General features: G+C 40.6%; 1 protein-coding gene across 2 annotated transcripts; it reads right to left on the bottom strand.

Annotated features, from left to right (window-relative positions):
• Positions 1-231: 231 nt before the first annotated feature.
• On the bottom strand, positions 232-14,196 carry PRLH (prolactin releasing hormone). 2 transcript variants are annotated; one of them, XM_087891886.1, is made up of 3 exons: positions 14,005-14,196; positions 6,371-6,520; positions 232-512 (listed from the first exon to the last, which is right to left on the bottom strand). In XM_087891886.1, exons 2-3 carry the CDS (start codon positions 6,474-6,476, stop codon positions 349-351), a joined length of 270 nt encoding a protein of 89 aa, XP_087748012.1. In that variant the 5' UTR covers positions 6,477-6,520; positions 14,005-14,196; the 3' UTR covers positions 232-348. The 2 variants fall into 2 exon arrangements, with proteins under 2 accessions (XP_087748012.1, XP_087748016.1); XM_087891890.1 differs by having other exon boundaries at positions 6,389-6,520.
• Between the last annotated feature and the right edge of the window lie 7,921 nt (positions 14,197-22,117).

The following is a 22,117-nucleotide window of genomic DNA, read 5'->3' as shown; positions in this document are numbered from 1 at the left end:
ATGCAAAACGTAGCTACGCAAAGTAAATAAATCAAAACTATTTACAATAATATCTGTTCATTGAGGAATTGCACTACTTAGTATAAGTACAGTAATCCAAAAATGAATTTTATGCCTTGTAATAATACAAATGTATTTGTGAGAAATATGATCTAATGAAATTCTTTAGCCAAAAGACATTCTATTTGATTTGTATAATAACAATAATAAAGACTGAAGCAAGATCCAACATATTTATTAAGGTTTAGAAAGGATAGACGATGAAGATAGATTACGTCTGTGCACATGTGCATTATATATATATATATATATATTTGGTTACCATTGTATTAAAATTTTTATGCAGCTTCATTCATCTTGCAAAGATTCACTGCTTTCTTCTACAGGGAAACAAGCTTGCAGATGCCTGTTGCCAGACTTCTGGACATTTTCTACAGCTGCTCTTCGTCTGCCAAACCGCCCCACAGGTCGGATCCCTCGCCCAGTGTACCAAGAAGGATCAATATCAGGATCTGCAAGGCAAAACCCAGAAGACAGTGAGAACTCAGTGGAAAGGGAAAGTGTACTTGAAACAGCTGGGTGGTTCCTAGCATATTGTAAAACATGGAGGCACTCATTAGAGGAGTATTAGTATTACAGTATTCTGAAAAATGTCTCAGTTTTGGTAGGTGGGTGGGACTATTTCTATCAGGTCAGTCTCATAAAATAACTCATAAAATATAAAGATGATTATTGTATGTAATAATGCTAATAGTTATCATAATTGACAAAAAGAAAATACTTAAAAATATGGGCATTTGTTATCCATAAGTGTGAACTGAATATTCTTCTGCAATTGTTATGCAGTGTTAAAATGTAGCCATTGTCATGTCATGGAGAAAAAAAATTAGAAGAAACAATTCCTCATTTTCTATTTTGATGCCAGATGCTCTTCACACTTGTTTCTTCAAGTGTATATCATTTGCATAATTTTATTAGTATGTTGTGTATTTTAAGCAGTCACTAGAAATAATATTAGCCATTTACTAGACTTTAGAACTTTGATAAAAAAAAAGTTGGTCTATACCAGGAGTCCCCAAACTCTTAAGCTCATTGATCCTCCCATGAAGTTTTAGATTGTTCATCAATCTCCCAACATTTCTTGCATGAAATGAAGGTAATAAATATTACTTTATCTAATAGTACTAGAAATAATAAGAACAGTACAGGTAGTTCTCAACATGACCTCAATTGGGACCAGAATTTCTGTTGTAATGGGTTAACTTGTGACTGGACCTGATTTTATAACCATTTTTCCCATGTTTGTTAAATAAATCACAATGGTTGATAAGTGAATCACATGGTCATTAAATGAATCCAGCTTCTCCAAATGATATTTTTTGTTGGAAACCAGCTGAGAAGGTCAATAACATGATCACACGATTGCAGGATACTGCAATCAGTTTTAATTGTGAGCCAATTGCCAAGTACCTGAATTGCGATCATATGACTACAGCCTCTGCGATGGTCTGTTGTAAATCACAAGTTGTAAAGACGGGTTATAAATCATTTTTCCAAAGCCATTGTAACTTTGAACTGTTATTAAGTGAATGGTCATAAGTCGAGGACCACCTGTGATGGATAGTTCCATCAACTCTTGGGGGTAAATACAAATCACTTTGGGGAACACTGTCCCAATTGTCTGTAAAAAAGGCCAAGCTAAATGATTCGCCACTGCTCAGGAAATTGTACACGGGTCAGCTTGGATCCCTTTCATGGATCACTGCCTTCCCTTTCATGGATCACTCCCTTGTGGTGAAGGGGCTTGCGCAGTGCAATGAAGCTATGAGCTATGCCATGCAGGCAGTGATGGGATTCAAATACTTTAACAACCGGTTATCTGCCTTAATGATTTCTTCCAACAACCAGTTCACCAAACTGCTCAGAAAATTAACAACTGGTTCTCCCGAAGTGGTGCGAACTGGCTGAATCCCACCACTGCATGTAGGGCCACCCAAGACGGATAGGTCATAGCAGAGAGCTCTGACAAAACGTGATCCACTGGAGAAGGAAATGGCAACCCACTCCAGTATCTTTGCCATGAAAACCCTATGGACAGTACCAAAAGGCAAAAAGATATGATGCTAGAAGATGAGCCCCTCAGGTTGGAAGTTGTCCAATATGCTACTGGGGAAGAGCAGAGGGCTAGTACTAGTAGTGCCAGAAAGAGTGAAGGAACTGGGCCAAAGCCGAAAGGACGCTCAGTTATGGATGTATCTGGTAGTGAAAGGAAAGTCCGATGCTGTAAAGATCTATACCCCATAGGAATCTGGAATGTATGATCCATGAATCAAGGCAAGCTCGATGTGGTCAAACAAGAGATGACAAGACTGAACATTGACATCTTAGGAATCAGCAAACTAAAATGGTCAGGAATGGGTGAATTTAATTCAGATGAACATCAGGTATACTACTGCGGGAAAGAATCCCTAAGAAGAAATGGAGTAGCCTTCATAGTCAATAAAAGAATAGGAAAAGCAGTACTGGGATACAATCCCCAAAATGACAGAATGATCTCAGTTCGAATCCAAAGCAAACCATTCAACTTCATAATAGTCCAAGTCTATGCCCCAACCACTGGTGCTGAAGAGGCTGAAGTTGACTGGTTCTATGAAGACCTACAACACCTTCTAGAATTAACACCAAAAAATGAAGTCCTTATCATCATGGGGGATTGGAATGCTAAAGTAGGAAGTCAGAAGATAACCGGAATAACAGGCAAGTTTGGTCTTGGAATACAAAATAAGGCAGGGCATAGACTGGTAGAATTTTGTCAAGAGAATACGATGGTCATAGCAAACACTCTTTTCCAACAACCCAAGAGACGACTCTACACATGGACGTCACCAGACGGTCAACACAGAAATCAGATTGACTATGTGCTCTGCAGCCAAAGATGAAGAAGCTCTATACAGTCAGTAAAAACAAGACCAGGAGCTGACTGTGGCTCAGATCATGAGCTTCTCATGTCAAAATTTAGGCTTAAATTGAAGAAAGTAGGGAAAAGCATTAGGCCATTCAGGTATGAACTAAACCATATCCCTGATGAATATACAGTAGAGGGGACAAATAGATTTAAGGAATTAGATCTGATAGACAGAGTGCCTGAAGAACTATGGACGGAGGTTCACAACATTGTACAAGAGGTAGCAACTAGAACCATCCCAAAGAAAAAGAAATGCGAGAAAGCAAAATGGCTGTCTGAGGAAGCCTTACAAATAGCTGAGGAAAGAAGGGAAGCGAAAGGCAAGGGAGAAAGAGAAAGATACACCCAATTAAATGCAGAATTCCAGAGAATAGCTAGAAGAGATAAGAATGCCTTCTTAAATGAACAGTGCAAAGAAATAGAAGAAAACAGTAGAATAGGGAGGACCAGAGATCTTTTCAAGAAAATTGGAGATATGAAGAGAACGTTTCATGCAAAGATGGGCATGATAAAGGACCAAAATGGCAGGGACCTAACAGAGGCAGAAGAGATTAAGAAGAGGTGACAAAATTACACAGAGGAACTATACAAGAAGGAGCTTAACGTTCCTGATAACCAGAGGTGGGTTTCAGCAGGTTCTGACCAGTTCTAGAGAACCGGTAGCGGAAACTTTGAGTAGTTTGGAGAACCAGTAGTAAAAATTCTGATTGGCCCCTCCCCCATCTACTCTCTGCCTCCCAAGTCCCAGCTGATCGGGAGGAAATGGGGATTTTGCAGTAACCTTCCCCTGCAGTGTGGAGGGAATGGAGATTTTACAGTATCCTTCCCCTGCCACGCCCACCAAGCCACACCCACCAAACATGCCACACCCACAAACCATGCCCTCAGAACCGGTAGTAAAAAAATTTGAAACCCACCACTGCTGATAACCACAATGAGGTGGGCACTGACCTCCAGCCAGACATCCTGGAATGCGAAGTCAAATGGGCCTTAGGAAGTCTGAGCACCAACAAAGCTAGCAGAGGTGACCGTATTCCAGCTGAGCTATTCAAAATCTTAAAAGATGATGCAGTAAAAGTGCTACACTCAATATGCCAGCAAATTTGGAAAACTCAAAAGTGGCCACAGGATTGAAAAAGGGCAATTTACATTCCAATTCCAAAGAAAGGCAATGCCAAAGATCATTCAAACTATCACACTTTTGCACTCATTTCACATGCTAACAAAGTTATGCTCAAAATCCTAAACTAGGTTCCAGCAGTATGTGGAGAACTACCAGAAATGCAGGCACAATTTCGAAGAGGCAGAGGAATTAGAGGTCAAATTGCCAACATACACTGGATCATGGAGAAAGCTAGGGAGTTCCAGAAAAACATCTACTTCTGCTTCATTGACTATGCTAAAGCCTTTGATTGTGTGGATCACAACAAATTGTGGCAAGTTCTCAAAGAGATGGGAGTACCAGACCATCTTATTTGTCTCTTGAGAAACCTATATGCAGGTCAAGAAGCAACAGTGAAAACTGGACACGGAACCACTGATTGGTTCAAAATTGTGAAAGGAATTCGGCAAGGGTGCATACTGTCGCCCTGCTTATTTAACTTGCAGAGCACATCATGCAGAACACATCATGAGAAAGGCGGGGCTAGATGAATCAAAAGTTGGAATTAAGATTGCCGGGAGAAATATCAACAACCTCAGATATGCAGATGATACCACTCTAATGGCAGAAAGTGAAGAGGAACGAAAGAGCCTTCTGATGCGGGTGAAGGAGGAGAGTGAAAAAGTTGGTTTGAACATTAAGAAAACAAAGATCATGGCTCCCGGCCCTCTCAATTCCTGGCAAATAGATGGGGAAGAAATGGAGGTAGTGACAGATTTTATTTTCCTGGGCTCCAAGATCACCACACATGGGGACTACAGCCAAGAAATGAAAAGAAGCTTGCTCCTGGGTAGGAAAGCTATGGCAAAGTTAGACAGCATACTAAAAAGTAGAGACATCACCCTGCCCACAAAAGTACGTATAGTCAAGGCTATGGTTTTCCCAGTTGCAATGTATGGTTGTGAAAAGAATTGAGAAAACACCTGCGAGTCCCTTGGACTGCAAGATGATCAAACCAGAGGAGATCAACCCTGACTGCTCTTTAGAAGGCCAGATCCTGAAGATGAAACTGAAATACTTTGGCCACTTAATGAGAAGGAAGGACTCACTGGAGAAGAACCTAATGCTGGGAACGATTGAGGGCAAAAGAAGAAGGGGATGGCAGAGAATGAGATGGCTGGATGGAATCACTGAAGCAGTCGGCATGAGCTTAAATGGTTTCCGGGGGATGGTAGAGGATAGGAAGGCCTGGAGGAAAGTTGTCCATGGGGTTGCGATGGGTCGGACACAACTTCGCAACTAACAACAACAGCTCGGATACTAAGCAACAATTTGACAAGGAAGAGATTAGGATTCAAAATGTTTATTTCCAAAGCTGCATTTGCTAGCTAGCGTTGCTGTATTTGGAACATCGAAGTGTGTGAATTAAGAAAGGAGTCTTGGCCTAATCAATGGATCATAGCATAGCATATCTTGAGATCATTAGATGCCTGAATGTAATTCTGGAGAAAATATTATATGTATGTACAACTGCTGTTGCAGAATGGAGGTAAATGATGAAAAGACACATGAGAGACATATGTTTATAATATTTTGTTTGGTTGTTTTGGTCTTGTAAAGTTTAAAAACATTGTGGTGTAGGGCAAGGGTGGACAATGTTCTTTTCCCACCAGGGACATTAATTTTTTCTATTTTGTTTCCCAGCACTTGAGACCATCAGGTGATGTGGCAGCAACTTTACAAAAACAATGGTAGAATTTTTAAGGCTTTTGAATTAATAAAAGAAGTAAAAATCAATGAGAGAGGGAGGAAGGGGGGGTGGGGTAGAAGGGAGAGAGATGTTTTTAAAGTGCCTAGAAAATGTCTTCATCATATTTAAAGTTTTGCTATTAGATTTCAGCAATAAGATTTTTGAGAGCTACAAAAGAAGACTCTAGGGAACATCTGTGGTTGATTTCCACAGTCTGGAACAGATTAGTCTAGATTAAGTAAAAAATTTTTTTTGCAGGTGTTGCATAGCAAGATGTCCAGAGTAACAGATATTAGGAATATCTAGATGTCAAAAATCTGGACAACCACTAGATCTGGATCAAATCTAACTGTTTATGCTATCTATTGGTCTTCTAGATTTTTGCTGCCAAATGCAGTTTGTAATACATTCCATTTAGAAGGTCTTGAGAGGGAAATGAGACAAAACCAACATCCACTGGGTACTACCCCAGATTCTACCTTCAGCCCGTGTTCAGGTTTCTATATATGCTGGACATTTTGCTCATGAAAAATATCTCTATCCATGCAATCACCTGGCTGTGGGAACTTACTCCTGATCTCCATGAATCGTTCAAGGATTCGGCATTTAGTCTCAGGTATAAAGACCAGCAGCAGAAGGCAGATAACTAGCAGCCTCATTCCTTTCAGGTTCTTTTCCCCCACTCTTCAAAGCACTTTGATATCTGATTTTAAACAAAGAAAAAAATAGGTGACCTAAAGCAACAGGGAACAAAAAGTATGTTACTGGCCTCATACAAGAAAAGCACTCTGGAAAAGATAGCTTTAGTAAAGTAGAGAGTCATTGCAAAATTCTACAACAGCAAAGCAAATTTGAATGTTGAATTTCAAGAAAAAAATACTTCCTGAAAAATTACTTAGTACTAAATAAGTACTAAGTTATATCAGTTTGCCATCAAACTGATATAAAAAGCATGGTCCATTGTTTTGATTGCTTAAGTTGCTTTTTCTGCTTTGGGTTGTTTCTTTTTAGATTCATATTCTAAATATCATTCTTTAATTATTGTATTTCAATCTGAATTTGCTTTGTGGTTTCTTTTTGCTGAAAATGAGCTTTTGAAGCTTCATGGAAAACTTTAGGAAGAAAATAGATAATCAAAGCACACTTTATTCCACTCCACCCTAGATTCCACTGCTGTATGAGTCTCTTTTAGCATTCCAAGTTACACTTTTAGAAACTTACAATTCATATCATGTCTATTATGGCCCAGCATCAGAAAGCTCCTTGATCCTGCCCTTTTTTCATCAGAATTAACTTTTAGCAAACTCACTTTCACCTCTGTCAAACCACAGCCAGGAACTGAAGAAAAGGGAGCAACAATTAGGTCCAGGAATATTTGTTCTTTGAAAGCCCAGACTTCTTCAAATTGGTAGTCTTTTACTTATTACAAGCAATCTCACTGAAGAGGGGCAAAGATTTAGAAGAACACAAAGATGTGTTCTTCTAATTCTCCTTTTATCAGTTCCCAGGACTTACCTTTGTAGTCTTGTGCCAGCCTGTCTGGTCCAGCACACCAGAGTGTATGGTGTGCTAGACCAGACTCATGTGCTGTACCAGCGGCTCATTGTTGCCATTTCCATGCTCAGCATACCCATCTTTCTATCAGCTGTGCTACCAGGCAGTTTCTTGAATCTGACTTGTGTATGTTACCTACCTTCCCCAAAGCTAATCAGTCTGTGAGCAACTCTAGCATCTTTTTACCCTGAGGTTTCTCAGTGGTTCTCTCACAAAGACCAACATGAACACCCATAGGAATTTACCTTTCACCCTGGGAATGAGATCATTGGGCATCCTTCTGGGCTATATCCATAAGGAAATATGTTTGTTCTGCATAAAGGAACCATGTTAGCCTGGCAGCCAATAGAGCAAAAGATCAGAGGTTTAATTCATGGCTTCATTTCTTAGTTCTGGAAACCTCGAGTCCTCTCTTCCTGGCTGCCATGCTTGCCTCCCAGCACAAACCATCTCATGATGACAAGATGACAAGTTTACCAACAAGCTATGCTGTCTGCCTTAGAATCCATAACACCCCAGAATTATAGAGTACAAGTGGATACCACTGTCAGGCCCAGGATAACTCAACATTTTTCAGCATCTATTATGCCAAGCTTGGCATAATCAAGAAACAAGTCAGATTTTGTCAATGATTGGTTGGATAATTTTGTCCAAGTCCTATTTTTTCCCCTGTACTTCAAAGTGTTTTTTATTTTCAATAGCAACCAGTTTTGCCTGTGTCCATCCAACCACCCATCTTGCTGTTTGCCTAGTGCCATCTTTGGCTGTGCCTCTCCCTCCACCCCTTGCTGTCTTTATTATATCAAACATCAAAGTGTGTTTGATCACTCACTAAGGAATCTACAGCTAGACTGAACATTTTATCTTTTGTAATTTGACTGATTGCTTCTCACATTCTTCTCTTTGCTCGCACAAGAAAATATTATGTACATGTTTAATATTTACCTGAGCTAATCATCATTTGTAAATGTAAATTTTATTAAGCAAACATTTCCCTATTGTTTGAACTAATTCACCCCATTCAGAATCAAAGGTAACTGGTGCGAAACTAAACAGACTAAACTGCTGCTGTTAAAGTAGCACTTAGCTGCCAGCTGCCTGCAATTACTGCAAGTTCAATTCTCACCAGGCTCAAGGTTGACTCAGCCTTCCATCCTTTCGAGGTAGGTAAAATGAGGACCCGGTTTGTGGGGGCAATAAACTGACTTTGTATAAATAGAACACCGCTTGGGGGGGGGGGCAAAAAGCCCTACTAAGCAGGTATATACAAAAGTATGAAGGCTATTGTTTAATGCATTGTAAGCTGCCCTGAGTCTCCTGAGAAGGGCGGCATATAAATCGAACTAATAAATAAATAAAATAAATAACTGTTTTCCAAATAGGAAATAGCAAATAGGAAGAAATGACTGTGTAAATTTATTATATGTATATTACATTTTATGGCTTATAATAAAACAGATAAAAATGAAATAAATGCATAATATAAATTAAAATACTTTTTTATTGTCAAGAAAAACTTACAAAATAATCTCACAATTATTTAAATCTTTTTGGAGCATCATTATCTAAATTAATTAAATAAATAGCCCGTATAGTGGCTGCAGGTAAATCATTATCTCCTTTAAGAAAAAGCAAAATGAATGGAAAGTTGATATCAAGTCTGTTTTATGGTGGAGTTCACTAGCAAGCTGGAGGTAAGCTGGTTTCTTTAAACTTTAGTTTCCAAACTGGAAAGCTGGGATAACATGATCTACATTTATTACTTATTGAATAAATTGTCTTTTAAACACAGACACAGATTGTGTGTCTGAAATAAGCACACTGGAAATTGTTTCATCTACAATGTTCTTTATAAAGAATGCCACTATTTTGTTTAAAAACCAATGGAATTGGAAAACAGGAAATTATCACATTAGTAGAATACAATAGCAAACAATTAGTAATAGTCAAATAAACTTGCTTATAAAGCACACAAAAAATACGAACACACACAAACCCTAAAAAACTAGACAATGCAGTGGGAAAAATGGATCTGGAAGATGATTTTATTTAGCATTTCCCCCAATAACTTGAATGGGCTACTGAGAATATGCATGCCATGCTTTGTTTTGCCTTCCTTAGTCCCACCTTTCCCAAAAGCAGACATTCATAGAGCTGACAGACTGCACTGAAGGCAATACTCACTTGTTTGTCAAGGGGACTGAAGAATGGCACATCCAGGTTATGCCTTCAGTGGTCAGGCTCAGTGCAAGCTGGTGGTCCTTTCCCCCTTTTTATGTCTTCCTTTTGTATATGCATGGCAACCTCTGACATCAGCATTGGGACAGGGCATCTCAACAGGCTCTCCCCTCCTCCCTTTACAACTTCAGCTCTTTTCCCTCAAGTCAAGGAAGGAGGTTTTCTTATTTTGAATTACTTTCCTCCTTTAAGCAAATGAGGCAAAGAACTGGGAAACTAGATTGGCTGTATGCCTTCACTGAGATTTTACAAGTTTGAGATGTTCTGAAAGATCATTTTGATTATCAAAAGACAATATTGATATTTATTTTATTTCTATAGTCACCTATTTCAATCCAATGCCTCTGGAGCATATAGAATTCTAAAATAATTAAAAACATTTAAATTTTAAATCCTTAATTTTCAACCTCCCTCCGTTTCTTCTGACTTTATTGACTCTGCATCTGACTTAATCTCTGAGCCTCTAATGTTGATCTATCTGTATTTTATGTCCAGTTAAGTTACACCATATAAATAAAATAAGTAAAATAAAATGGCACATTTTGCTCTGGATTTTGAAATTTCTAGTTCTGATTGAACTGTGGTTCCCTGGACAGTTGGTCACAGCTGTGTCAGAGGCACATAGAGAAGCATTCAGTGACATTGATCCTAACAGGCACAGGATGCATGGTGGGATTATGGACAGCTTTCCCCTATTTGATTTTCAGCTCTGCATATGTGGACCTCAGAGCTATTCTTTTGGATGGAAGACCCATATACAAGAGTCCAGGGTCACTTTTCTTCCTAGGGGTTTTGGTCTGGGAGGTAGATGTGCAATGTGCATCCTCCAACTGTAGTCAGGATAGTTGATATCCTAGAACTTGAAAACTTATTATGGTTCCGCTGTCACTAATGAAACACAATAATAGAAAGAAATACTGTCAACCCTGGAGCCATCTTTGAGCAACTTCAGGGTTGCCACAGTAAGGCTGGCTGAAGCTGTGGGAAAGGGAGAGGGGAGTAGAGATAGTTGGGGGAATATGTAGTCAAAATAACATTCTTTCTTCTGGGAACCAAGGACACTCTCACCAGCACCTGGAGGGGCGTGGATGGGAGGCATCTGGGATGAGGAGAGAGACCTGATTGGGCCATGTGATGGTTGTGAGTGATGGGGGGGAGGGAGAACTTTGGATTTTGAACTGGGTGGGGAAAACCTGGGAAACTTCAGAGTCGGGTTTTCACCAGCTGTGCCAATATGACATGCCTAATAAATCTATACTTTGAGGAACCCTGCCTTGGAGTTTTGATTTCATATGGGCTGTTACTTGGAACCCTGACAAATACATTCTGGCTTCTGTTCCAATGTAATACAGGATTTCACATATGACTTCTCAGAATGACTGCCTTATCTTCAACCTGAGAAATTCCTTTTGTTCTTCAAATGTGGATTTTTCCCCCCATTGAAATTGCATTCCTCTTCACTCAGCATGGTGGGTTATATGAAGGAGTCATACGCCTCCCTCTTCCTGTTTGTTGTGATGGTGGTGGTTGTGGCCTGCCAGCAGCCAGTGGAGCTGGCAGCAGATTCAGACAGTGAGGAGGTTGGGGAGGAACATGGGCCAGTCCTGGAGTCTGGGGAAGGCTCTGATGAGGACTCTGTGTCGGAGGCAGAGAGGGGGCCAGGGCAAGATGCCAGTTATCAGCAGCCTTCAGAGTCAGACAACAGCAAGGCAGACAAGCTGCTGGAGCCTGTTCCCAGTGTGTGCATACACAGAGTTGCCAGACAAAGGGAACAGCTAAAGACAAGGGTCGATTTGGGAGTAAGGCCACAGGTGGATGATGAATGGCCCCTCCCAGAGAGAATAAAAGAGGAGCAAAAGGGGAGTGGAGTTTGCAGGAGACAATTAGTTTGCCTAATTGGTTTGTGACTCTCCGAAATTCTTTGCCAAGTTTTGAAGATATCGGCCTGGCAGCTCTCCAAACCAGATAAGGTCTGTGACTGTAAATTCTCTCTTGAAATACTTTGCTGAAGGTGAATGAGAGGAATTCACTGTTTGTTTAATAAAAGGGGTTTTGTTGGGACCAGGATTCTGCTTCATGTTTTTTGGGGAAGCCTAAGTCAGAACAAGTAGATTGTATATGTGCATAACTAAATATATGGGTATTCCAAATTTCCCTAATCATAAAATATATCTCCTTGGTTTTGCCCTTTATACTAGCATATAGTATTAAAAAAATCTCATTTTTTTAAAAAAAGTAAAAGGCTAGCTTGGTCAATATGGAATAGTGACATTTACATTTCTGTTCTACCCTAAAATAACAGCAGATACAGTGTGTACAACAAGTGAAAGTGATGTCCATTCATCTGCACTAACATGGGCTCCTCCTATTACCTTTGCAGCTACTGGCAATTACATGTAAATATCCAGAAAATCAAAAAATACCAAGAAAATAGCCAGCTGCCCATTATCTTATGGATTCCCTTACAGAGGACCGTGATGAGGTGCTAGAGCTGTGGGTTGGATCTTTCAAAGAAATTCCTGTTCAGTTTTATGGTTCAATGATTTGCCTTGGACAAACTAGCTTATAAACCTCATAGTATATATAACATAGGATCATTGTAAATAAAAACATTGGAGAAAAGGAGTCACTGTTGTAGTGTAGAAAACTTGTAATTTTTCCTGATCCAGTTATTGTAGTTCCAATGCATATCAATTTGCAATTCAAGAAGCATAAACTGTGTCTACAATAACTTCTCATTAGAAAATAGACTACTGATTTAGAAGGTTTCTCTCTTCAGGTTTGGGAATCCGTTATGCTTCAGATCACCCTAGTGACAGATCACATGGTGGCCTATAAAGAAGAGCCTTGGTTGCGCAGTGGTTAGAATGCAATATTGCAGGCTAACTCTGCCTATGGCCTGGAGTTCGATCCTGATGAGATTCAAGGTTGACTCAGCCTTCCAACCTTCTGAGATCAGTAAAATGAGGACCCTGTTTGTTGGGGGCAATATGCTAACATTGTAATCCACCCAGAGAGTTCTGTAAAGCACTATGGAATGGTATATAAGTCTAAGTGCTATTGCTATTGCTGTTAAGTGTGGCTATAAGTGTAAACAACCAAATAACCAAATATTAGGGTATCAGGTCTTTCACTGTTTCACTAGAGCTTTGTTTAGCCATTATGTTCCAACTAAGTATCACAAAAGTGAATAAGGGGCACATCACCATGAAAAATGATTCTGCCCCATAGTGTTTTGAGCCTTGCCCTTCCTGAGCCTAGCCTTGCAGAGCTGAATGGGAGAGGGGGTATGCAACAGAGGTGGGTTTCAGCAGGTTCTGACCAGTTCTGGAGAACCGGTAGCAGAAATTTTGAGTAGTTTGGAGAACCGATAAATACCACCTCTGACTGGCCCTGCCCCCATCTATTCTCTGCCTCCCAAGTCCCAGCTGATTGGGAGGAAATGGGGATTTTACAGTATCCTTCCCCTGGAGTGGGGAGAGAATGGAGATTTTACAGTATCCTTCCCCTTCCACGCCCACCAAGCCACACCCACAGAACCGGTAGTAAAAAAATTTTAAACCCACCACTGGTATGCAAGCAGAACTGTGATATCAAAGGTCCTGAACATGTAAAGATTCCACAAGCACTGAAGCAAATACAGTCTTTCTGGATGCTGGAAAGAGAGTTGAAAGGGAGTGACCAATGTGGACGGACTCATTCAGATTCACTTGATCTAAGCACCGCCTTCTGGTATTCGGGAATTGTTCACCACCTTTGACTCTTATTCCATTTATTAGTGTAAACAATAGGAATACTTAATTCATTTGAAAATGCCATTATTTGGTCTTGGGGATTCAAAAATAATTCAGCATCCACATCAGGATAGGCTACTGCCCAGTAAGGCAAAGCAATTAAAGCATAGGCTTGCAGCTTTGAACATTCAGAATTGAGCATTTTTTTAAAAAGAAAAAAAGAAGATATCCTATTCTTACTGTGGAATTTTTGAGCAATTAGCATTAATAAAGCAGTGAAGGAACATAACTTTACAGCCAGATGATTTTTGGAAGGACAAGTATAGTGATCAGGATGTAGGATAAAAAGCAGTCCAGAATTTTGCAGGTGAGAATTCATTACATAATCTTCTGTTTCTGCATTTCTACATCTCTATTAATCACTAGATTTGGAAGATCCAGGAGAGCTATTTTAATGTAATTTCTTGTGGGAAGCCAGAGCTATTAATCACAAAATAGCATCTTATCCCTATTACCTGGTGTTTTCTTTCTATGAAAAAATTCATAACAGGAGGTTCACAACAATATTAAGTACAAGTGATAATGACAGCAACCTCTCTCCAAGCAAATTGGAAAACTCCAGAAATTCTATCTTCATTTGTATTTGACGTTACAATCTTACCTTCTTTTCTGGTTAAGGTCCTTTCCATGGGCTGCTGGCTTTAATGCTTCCCAAGCATAAGATTTTCCCAGTGTTCAACAAGGGGCCTCGCCTCCCCCACCATTAGCTGCCCACATTCACATTCTATAGGAAAGCAACAAACCCCTATCCCTTGGGGAATGGGGTGATGGTGGCAAGGTCCACATGGCAGGAAAGAAGAAGTGTCAAGAACTTGGAAGCAGGAATTCCCCCACCCCCACCCAGGAAATCTACCCTGCAGTTTCAAAGAAAATGCTGGAAAAGCTCTCTAACATTTGCCCTCATCGAGGACTGAGCTAATTGGCTCTGCTTTCCACATCCCAAAGAAGTAGACCTGAGGCAGCAGTGATTTCAAGGCTTTAGCTAGTTAATCAGACCATCAGAGTGGTAAAAAAGCCCTTCTCTCTCAAGCAAGAAAGGAAAACAGGACATTTTGCTGTGGGGAACACAAACCATCCATTTATAATGCAGCCTACCTGGCTATATTTCTGAATCAAGATAAAAGCTGATGCGTAAGATGTACAAAGTATAATGTCTGCCTAAAGGGACGCATTAGGTGGGGTTACCCAATCCTTTTTGTTAAGGGGTCCAGTAGCTATGATTGTTTTGGAATGAAGTCCTGCCAATATGTATGGATGTGGGGTGTGGGTATCTTTTCCTTCAGAATCCCTTGTCCCAGAATTGCTTTATTTGAGAAAACATAGCCCTTAAAGAAGAAGAATAAAACTGCACGTAACACAGACTTCTCTTCCTGATTGCATCAATGGAATTAATTTACATTAACTGGAAGAGATCTGGACACATAACGGTTGATGAGAACATAGTAATGAAAGATAGCTTACAGGAGGCATTAAAAGTTCAGGATACTGAAAAGTCACAGCTGTAACTGGAAAATGCCTTCTAATTTGGTTATTTACTGAAAATAATTCAGCAAAGATTTATTAGCATTAAAAGTAGAAATTTTGGTCTGAACTCAAGATTCTTTCTGAGCTTGGAAAAAAACATTAATCAGATAAACAGATATAGGAACTCACATTTTCAGTTTCTTTGTGCATCTTTAGCTATGTTAATAAAATAAGTATGTATTGTAACTACCGTATTTTTCGGTGTATAAGACGTACCGGAGTATAAGACGCACCTTAATTTTGGGGGAAGAAATCAAGAAAACAAGAATTCTACCTCTGCCTACCAGCATTTTGGAACGGTCTGGGGGGAATCTGCCTGGCAGCTTCGGGGAACAAGGCGGGTGCCACGATTTACGCCTGGTCACCCCTCTGGCAGGCAGCTTAGGGCAGGCAATGGCCGCAATGACTTCACTCCCCTGCAATGTAGGAGCTGCCGCCTAAGCCCTCTGTGCCCAGGAGCCGAGCGAGAGCTCCTAAAGAAAAATGCCCCTCCTTTCCAGCCACCGCTGCCCGGATTCCCCAACGCAATAATCAGAGCCACGTTTCAGGCAGCGGGCGGCCAGTTCCCCTGCAATGTGAGGAGTTGCCGCCTCTCTGCGCCCAGGAGCCGAGTGAGCCGAACAAGAGCTCCTAAAGAAAAACGCCCCTCCTTTCCAGCCACCGCTGCCCGGATTCCCCAACGCAATAATCAGAGCCGCGTTTCAGGCGGCGGGCGGCCAGTTCCCCTGCAATGTGAGGAGTTGCCGCCTCTCTGCGCCCAGGAGCCAAGCGAGCCGAACAAGAGCTCCTAAAGAAAAACGCCCCTCCTTTCCAGCCACCGCTGCCCGGATTCCCCAATGCAATAATCAGAGCCACGTTTCAAGCAGCACTTCCCAACGGGAAGAAAAGCACTTTCAGGCAGAAGCGCTGCAATCCCCCCCCCCGAATCCAAAATGGTTCCCAGTTCCCCGCTGCACATTGCAGGAGAACTGGCCGCCCACCGCCTGAAACGCGGCTCTGATTATTGCGTTGGGGAATCCGGGCAGCGGTGGCTGGAAAGGAGGGGCGTTTTTCTTTAGGAGCTCTCGTTCGGCTCACTCAGCTCCTGGGCACAGAGAGGCGGCAGCTCCTCACATTGCAGGGAAACTGGCTGCCTGCCGCCTGAAACACGGCTCTGATTATTGCATTGGGGAATCCGGGCAGCGGTGGCTGGAAAGGAGGGGCATTTCTCTTTAGGAGCTCTCATTTGGCTTGCTTGGCTCCTGGGCACAGAGGGCTTAGGCGGCAGCTCCTACATTGCAGGGAAGTGAAGTCATTGTAGCCATTGCCTGCCCTAAGCTGTCTGCTGGGCAGCCAGAGGGGTGACCAGCCGCAAATCGTGGCACCTGCCTTGTTCCCCGGGCAGATACCTTCCCCCCAGACCATCCCGAAGAGGGTTTGTTTTATTTTGTTTTATTAGATTTATATACCGCCCTCCTCCTGAAGGACTCAGGGCGGTGAACAGCCACAAAATAAAATACATAGATACAAAAGTTAAAAGACATAATTAAAACCAGATTAAATAATTTAGCCAGAGACAATTAAAAAAAACCCAATAATTTCAAACAGATTAAAATTTCGATTTAAAAGAATTTTAAAACAGGGGAGAAAATTAGGCCAGGCCAGCTTGCTGGAATAGGAGAATCTTAAGAGGACGGCGGAAAGTGCGTAGATCCGGGATCCTCCGTATCTCTGGGGGGAGCTCGTTCCAGATAGTGGGTGCCCCCACAGAGAAGGCCCTCGCTCTGGGGGCCGCCAATCGACATTGTTTAGCTGACAGCACCCGGAGGAGCCCCTCTCTATGAGAGCGTACCGGCCGGTGGGAGGCTGCTTGTGGTAATAGGCGGTCCCGTAAATAACCAGGTCCTAAGCCATGGAGCACTCTAAAGGTGGTGACCAAAACCTTGAAGCGCACCTGGAAGACCACCGGGAGCCAGTGCAGCTCGTGCAGGAGAGGTGTCACACGGGAACGCCATGTTGCTCCCATAACCACCCGCATGGCCGCACTCTGCGCCAGCTGGAGCCTCCGGGTGCTCCTCAAGGGGAGCCCCATGTAGAGAGCGTTGCAGTAGTCCAGTTGTTCCTCAGGGTGTGCCCCGACCCAGATCCCTGCCGCCTGGAACTGCCCGAAAATGGCCAAAGGGTGGGGGCTGGCGGGTGGGCGGGGCTACATTCAGTGTATAAGACGCACCCAGATTTTCACCCCCTTTTTGGGGGTAAAAAGGTGCGTCTTATACACCGAAAAATACAGTAATTGCCAAAGACATAAGTATTAGGGCCATCAACACTTTAGATTTGATTTCAAAAGGCTACATAGCCAAAGGCATTATTATAGCACCTCTCTGCAACTGTTTAAAGCAGTCATGTGATAAAAAAAAACAACTATGGCTTTTATGGCACTGCGTTTTTGTATTTACCAGATGAGCTCATATTTCTGGACTGTTAGACTTTCCGTAGCTTGCTAAGTCCTTATCTCTGATCCACTACGAATGTCCGCATTCCTTCACTTTTTTTCTATCTTTCTTTGTTCTCTTGCCAAGAGGTCCAGCCGCAGAGAGGTGGCTGGCAGGAACGTTGCCAAAATGTAATTATTTAGATAGTAAGATGTTTTCTTTTCTTTATAACAAATAAATGAGTTTTTCTTAGAAAAAAATATCTTCGGTGTTTATTTTCTTGCAGAAGTATGCTTCAAGGGAAAAGTCTCAATCCACGTCTCTAAATCAAGGTGCGATTACCCAGAAGCAGAATGGGACTAATTAGCGCCCTGACATTTTAGTTGCAGAAAGTTGCTGTATTTGCATTCCCATGTGCTCCAAAACACCTTGGGAATCATATTTGAAGCACTGCACAGCCCTAAATAAACATGTTGTAGATACAGTTTGGATACAATATTAGAATCAAAATGATGCCACTTGGTTACATTGGAATAAAGACACTCAAACACTTGCGATAGAAGATGCCTGAACTTTGCATTTCTATCATGAAACAAATTCTAAGAATATCGAACAGTAATGACTTCAGTTTCAATGACTGCTTGATATATAGGTCACTGTTGCCAACAAGAGTTCAAGTTTTTTTTATTTCAGAGAATTCAGTAATATCTTAATTTTCTGAAGGTCTGTGCTTATACATGACACAAAATTTGAAGTTGTATATGAAACCCACCATGATAAATATTTGGTAGACAACTTGCATAGAAATTCAAATTTTAAAGTTTGAAAACATAATTCTAGATTTAAAATACAATATGAAGAGAGAAGAGAGGTGGGGGGCACTGAAGCATCCCCATGAATGTTTCATAAGGATGAATGACCATGGGGTTACCACTGCATTTTTGAAAAAGGGTCATATATAGTTTTGGGGTGTCTGTTGTAACTTTGAACCTGTGGCCTGTCGTATCTCAAGGACTATCTGTATTATGTTGCCCTGAAATGGGTGAAGGATCCTCAGTCCTAAGACAAGCTTTTAACCTGGGCAAATCTACTGTGTATAAAATGATGAAAAATGCTAGCGGACTTCCGGTGGCACCGCAGGCACCGAGGGCGCTCTTTTCTTGAGCGCCAGCCCCGCGATCTCCTAAAGCCACTAGAACAGCGCAAATCAGCTGTCTAGCGGCTTGGAAACTTTCTCCCCGGGGAAAAGGGGAGGAAGAGAGCAGACGGGCGTAGGTAGAGCTCCCCAAGGAGCCCCAGGAACAATTCTGGGGCTCGAAGGGTGAGAGCTCCCTGGAAGCCCGACAGAGCTCTGGATCCAGGATGTTTCTGCTTTAAGCAGAAGACGCCGCGACCACCCCTGCAAACAACGCTTGGAATAAACATTATTCGGAAGCAGGCTGAGCAAACTCAGGAGAGATTAGATCTGCAAGTACTGAACTTTAACTCCAAATGTGTATTACTTCCTTCTGACTTATTAAGGGGAGAAGTGAAACCAAGATGGCGATTGAGCTTTAATGGGGCGTGAAAGCGAAAGTTAAAAAGGAAAGTTTCTTTTAGTGTTGGCAGCCCCTGTTCAAAATTAGAGATTTGTGTTTTTTTTTAAAAAAAGAAGATGATCAAAGATTACAGCAGTGATTTTAAAAAAAGGATTGATATTATTTAAAGACTGATTTCTGGATTTGGTGGATCTATTGTTCTGGCAGCTGATTAAATTTAAATTGGAAACTAAAAATGGCTTCAAAACAAATTAAGGCTATTGTCCCAAAAAGTGCTGGGACTTCGCCAGCTCAAATGTCCAGATTGCAATCTCTCTCTGTTCCAACGGAACCAACAATATTAACATTTGAAATGTTGCAGGAAGCCCTCAAAACACAAGCCTCTGTTACAGAAAAAAAAATTGCTTCAATGTTTCAGGAGCAAACTCGAGAGGTTGCTGAAGAGATAGCTCAAGTCAAAGAGACTATTCAAAAATGAAACCAAGAAATTAGAGAAGATATTATTATGGCAGTACAAGGATTGGCAGGGCATATTGAAGCAATAGATGAAAAAGTGGAAGAAATTAAGCAGTCTAATGAGAACTTGGAAAATAAAATGGGGGAGGTCCAGGACAAGATGGAAAGAGCAGAGGCTGATGTGATAATGATACAATATAGAGACATGGAATTTGCTCTGAGAATAAGAGGCCTCAAGGAAAATAAGCAAGAGAATTTGAGAGAGATCTTTTCAGAAGCATTTGCACAGATAATGGGAGATCAAAAAGCAAATTTTGAATGGCAAATTGACAAAATGTATTGTGTCAATTCATGGGTGGCCAGACAGAAACATTTACCAAGAGACATTGTAGTTTATTTTACAAGGAGACTACGCAATGAAATCCTACAAGTTACTTTTAAAAATAAACTTCAAGTGCAGGGGCAGGACGTTTTAACACTGAAAGAAATTCCCCCCAAAATGTTGAGAGCCAGAAAGGATTATGCCTTTCTGGTGGAAGAACAGAGATACCGTCAGATACAGTATAGATGGGAAGTTCCAGCTGGTCTAGTGGTGAATTATTCAGGAGAAAGATACTGTCTCAATTCAGTGTGGAAGGCAAGAGATTTCTATACCAATGTATTAAAGGCTGGATGCCCACAGCTCCAGGAAGCTAGAAGGAAGACGGAAATAGAGGGGGCAAGAAAGGGGGAGAAAGAAGAATTGTTGGCACAGGCCCAAAAGGGTGATTTGATTACTCAAGAAGAATTAATACAATTTCCGACTACTGTTCAAGCTTTGGAGATAGAAGAACCTAAGGATCAAAGAATTAAGAGTGCAGCAACTTCAAATGACTCAAGATACTACAAAAACAGAAGCAGTGGGAGGAGCAAGGCCAAAAAGTAAAATGCATGGAGATTTCCAGCAGATGCTCCAAGTGCTTCAGGTTGGCAATTTTTATTGAAAATAATAGAAAAGATGCAGTTTGGGGAACATTTCACAAAATCTATTAAGGCAATATATCAGAAACAAACAGCGCAAATAATAATTAATGATAGTTTAACAGATACTTTTAATATAGAAAAAGGAACAAGACAAGGATGCCCTTTGTCTTCATTATTGTTTTAATTTTGGAATTTTTGTTAAATAAGATACGTGGGTCGGACAAAATAAGTGGAATTAAGATTAGGCAGTATGACTATAGATTACGAGCATTCGCAGATGACTTGGTTGTTACTTTAACCCAACCATTACAGTCGGTTGTAGGTCTAATGGATGTAATTAATCAATATGGACAAGTATCCTGATTTAAAATAAATGCAGGGAAAACGAAGATAATAACTAAAAATATGACTATAAATCAAAAAGAAGAATTAGAAAGACTAACAGGATTTGAAATTCTAAAAAAAGTTAAGTATTTAGGGGTCTATATTATGACATCAAATGCGAAATTATTTAAGTATAATTATGATCCGTTGTGGCAAAAAATACAGAGGGAGATGGAAAACTGGAAAAAATTACAATTATCCTTGTTAGGAAGAATAGCAGCAGTAAAAATGAATGTTTGCCTAAGTTTTTGTTTCTTTTTCAAATGATACCAATACTTAAAAAAGATGAGAATTTGAAGATATGGCAGAAGGGTATTAATAATTTTGTTTGGGCAGGGAAGAAACCGAGAATAAAACAAAAAATAATGCAGGATATACGTGAAAGAGGAGGTCTCAAAATGCCTAATTTAAGACTATATTATGAGGCAGCTGTTCTATCAGCAATGAGTGATTGGATGAATTTAACAGAAGAAAGAATATTGAATATTGAGGGATATGATTTGGTTTACGGGTGGCATGCTTATTTATTATATGATAAGAAAGTGGACAAGACTTTTAAAAGTCATATATTAAGGAATGCTCTATTGCGTGTCTGGAAAAAGTACAAGTATAAACTAAACGAGAAGTTACCATTGTGGGCAATATCCAGACACGCGATAGAGAATATAAGTGTAGAGCAAAGGCAGGATGTGATTACATATAAAGAGCTTCTTAACAAGGAAAGAGGTATACTACAATTAAAATCTTTGAATCAACTAAGAGAAGAAAGGACAATTCGAACATGGTTTCAATATGTACAGTTGCAAACTAGATGGAGAGAAGATCAGAAAATTGGTTTTCTGCAAAATGAGGAGAACTTGGTAAAACAGATTAGAGATCAAAGTCAAATGCATATAAAAAGGTTGTATAATGCGTTGGTAGAAATAGATTCAGAAACGGAGTTAGTTAAGGACTGTATGATAAAGTAGGCACAAAATATTGAAGAACCAATAATGATGGAAACATGGGAAAAAATATGGGTTAGAAATGTGAAGTTCACGCAAGCCCAAAACTTAAGAGAGAATTTTTATAAAATGTTTTATAGATGGCATCTGGATCCTAAAAAGCTAGCCTGTATGTATCCAAGCGTGCAACCTAAGTGTTGGAGATGTGAATGTGATGATGCCACGTATTATCATATATGGTGGACATGTAAAAAAATTAAGGCATTTTGGATAAAAATATGGTGGATTATTCAAAATATTCTCAAAAAGAAGATAAAATTTACTCCACAGTTCTTTTTGTTAGGCATAATTACAGATTGTACTGTTATAGAGACTAAATTGTACTACTTGGTAGTACAGTGGTCTAAGGCACCCTGTTATTAAGCTGTTATTAAGACCAGCTGCCTGCAATTACTGCAGGTTCAAATCTTGCCAAGGCTCAAGGTTGACTCAGC

This window comes from Pantherophis guttatus, chromosome 1 (assembly GCF_059756535.1).
Source record: "Pantherophis guttatus breed Tessera chromosome 1, ASM5975653v1, whole genome shotgun sequence".
Taxonomy (NCBI): Eukaryota; Metazoa; Chordata; class Lepidosauria; order Squamata; family Colubridae; genus Pantherophis; species Pantherophis guttatus.
The sequence above is the reverse complement of the archived record's forward strand: the minus strand, read 5'-3'. Positions and strand labels throughout refer to the sequence as shown.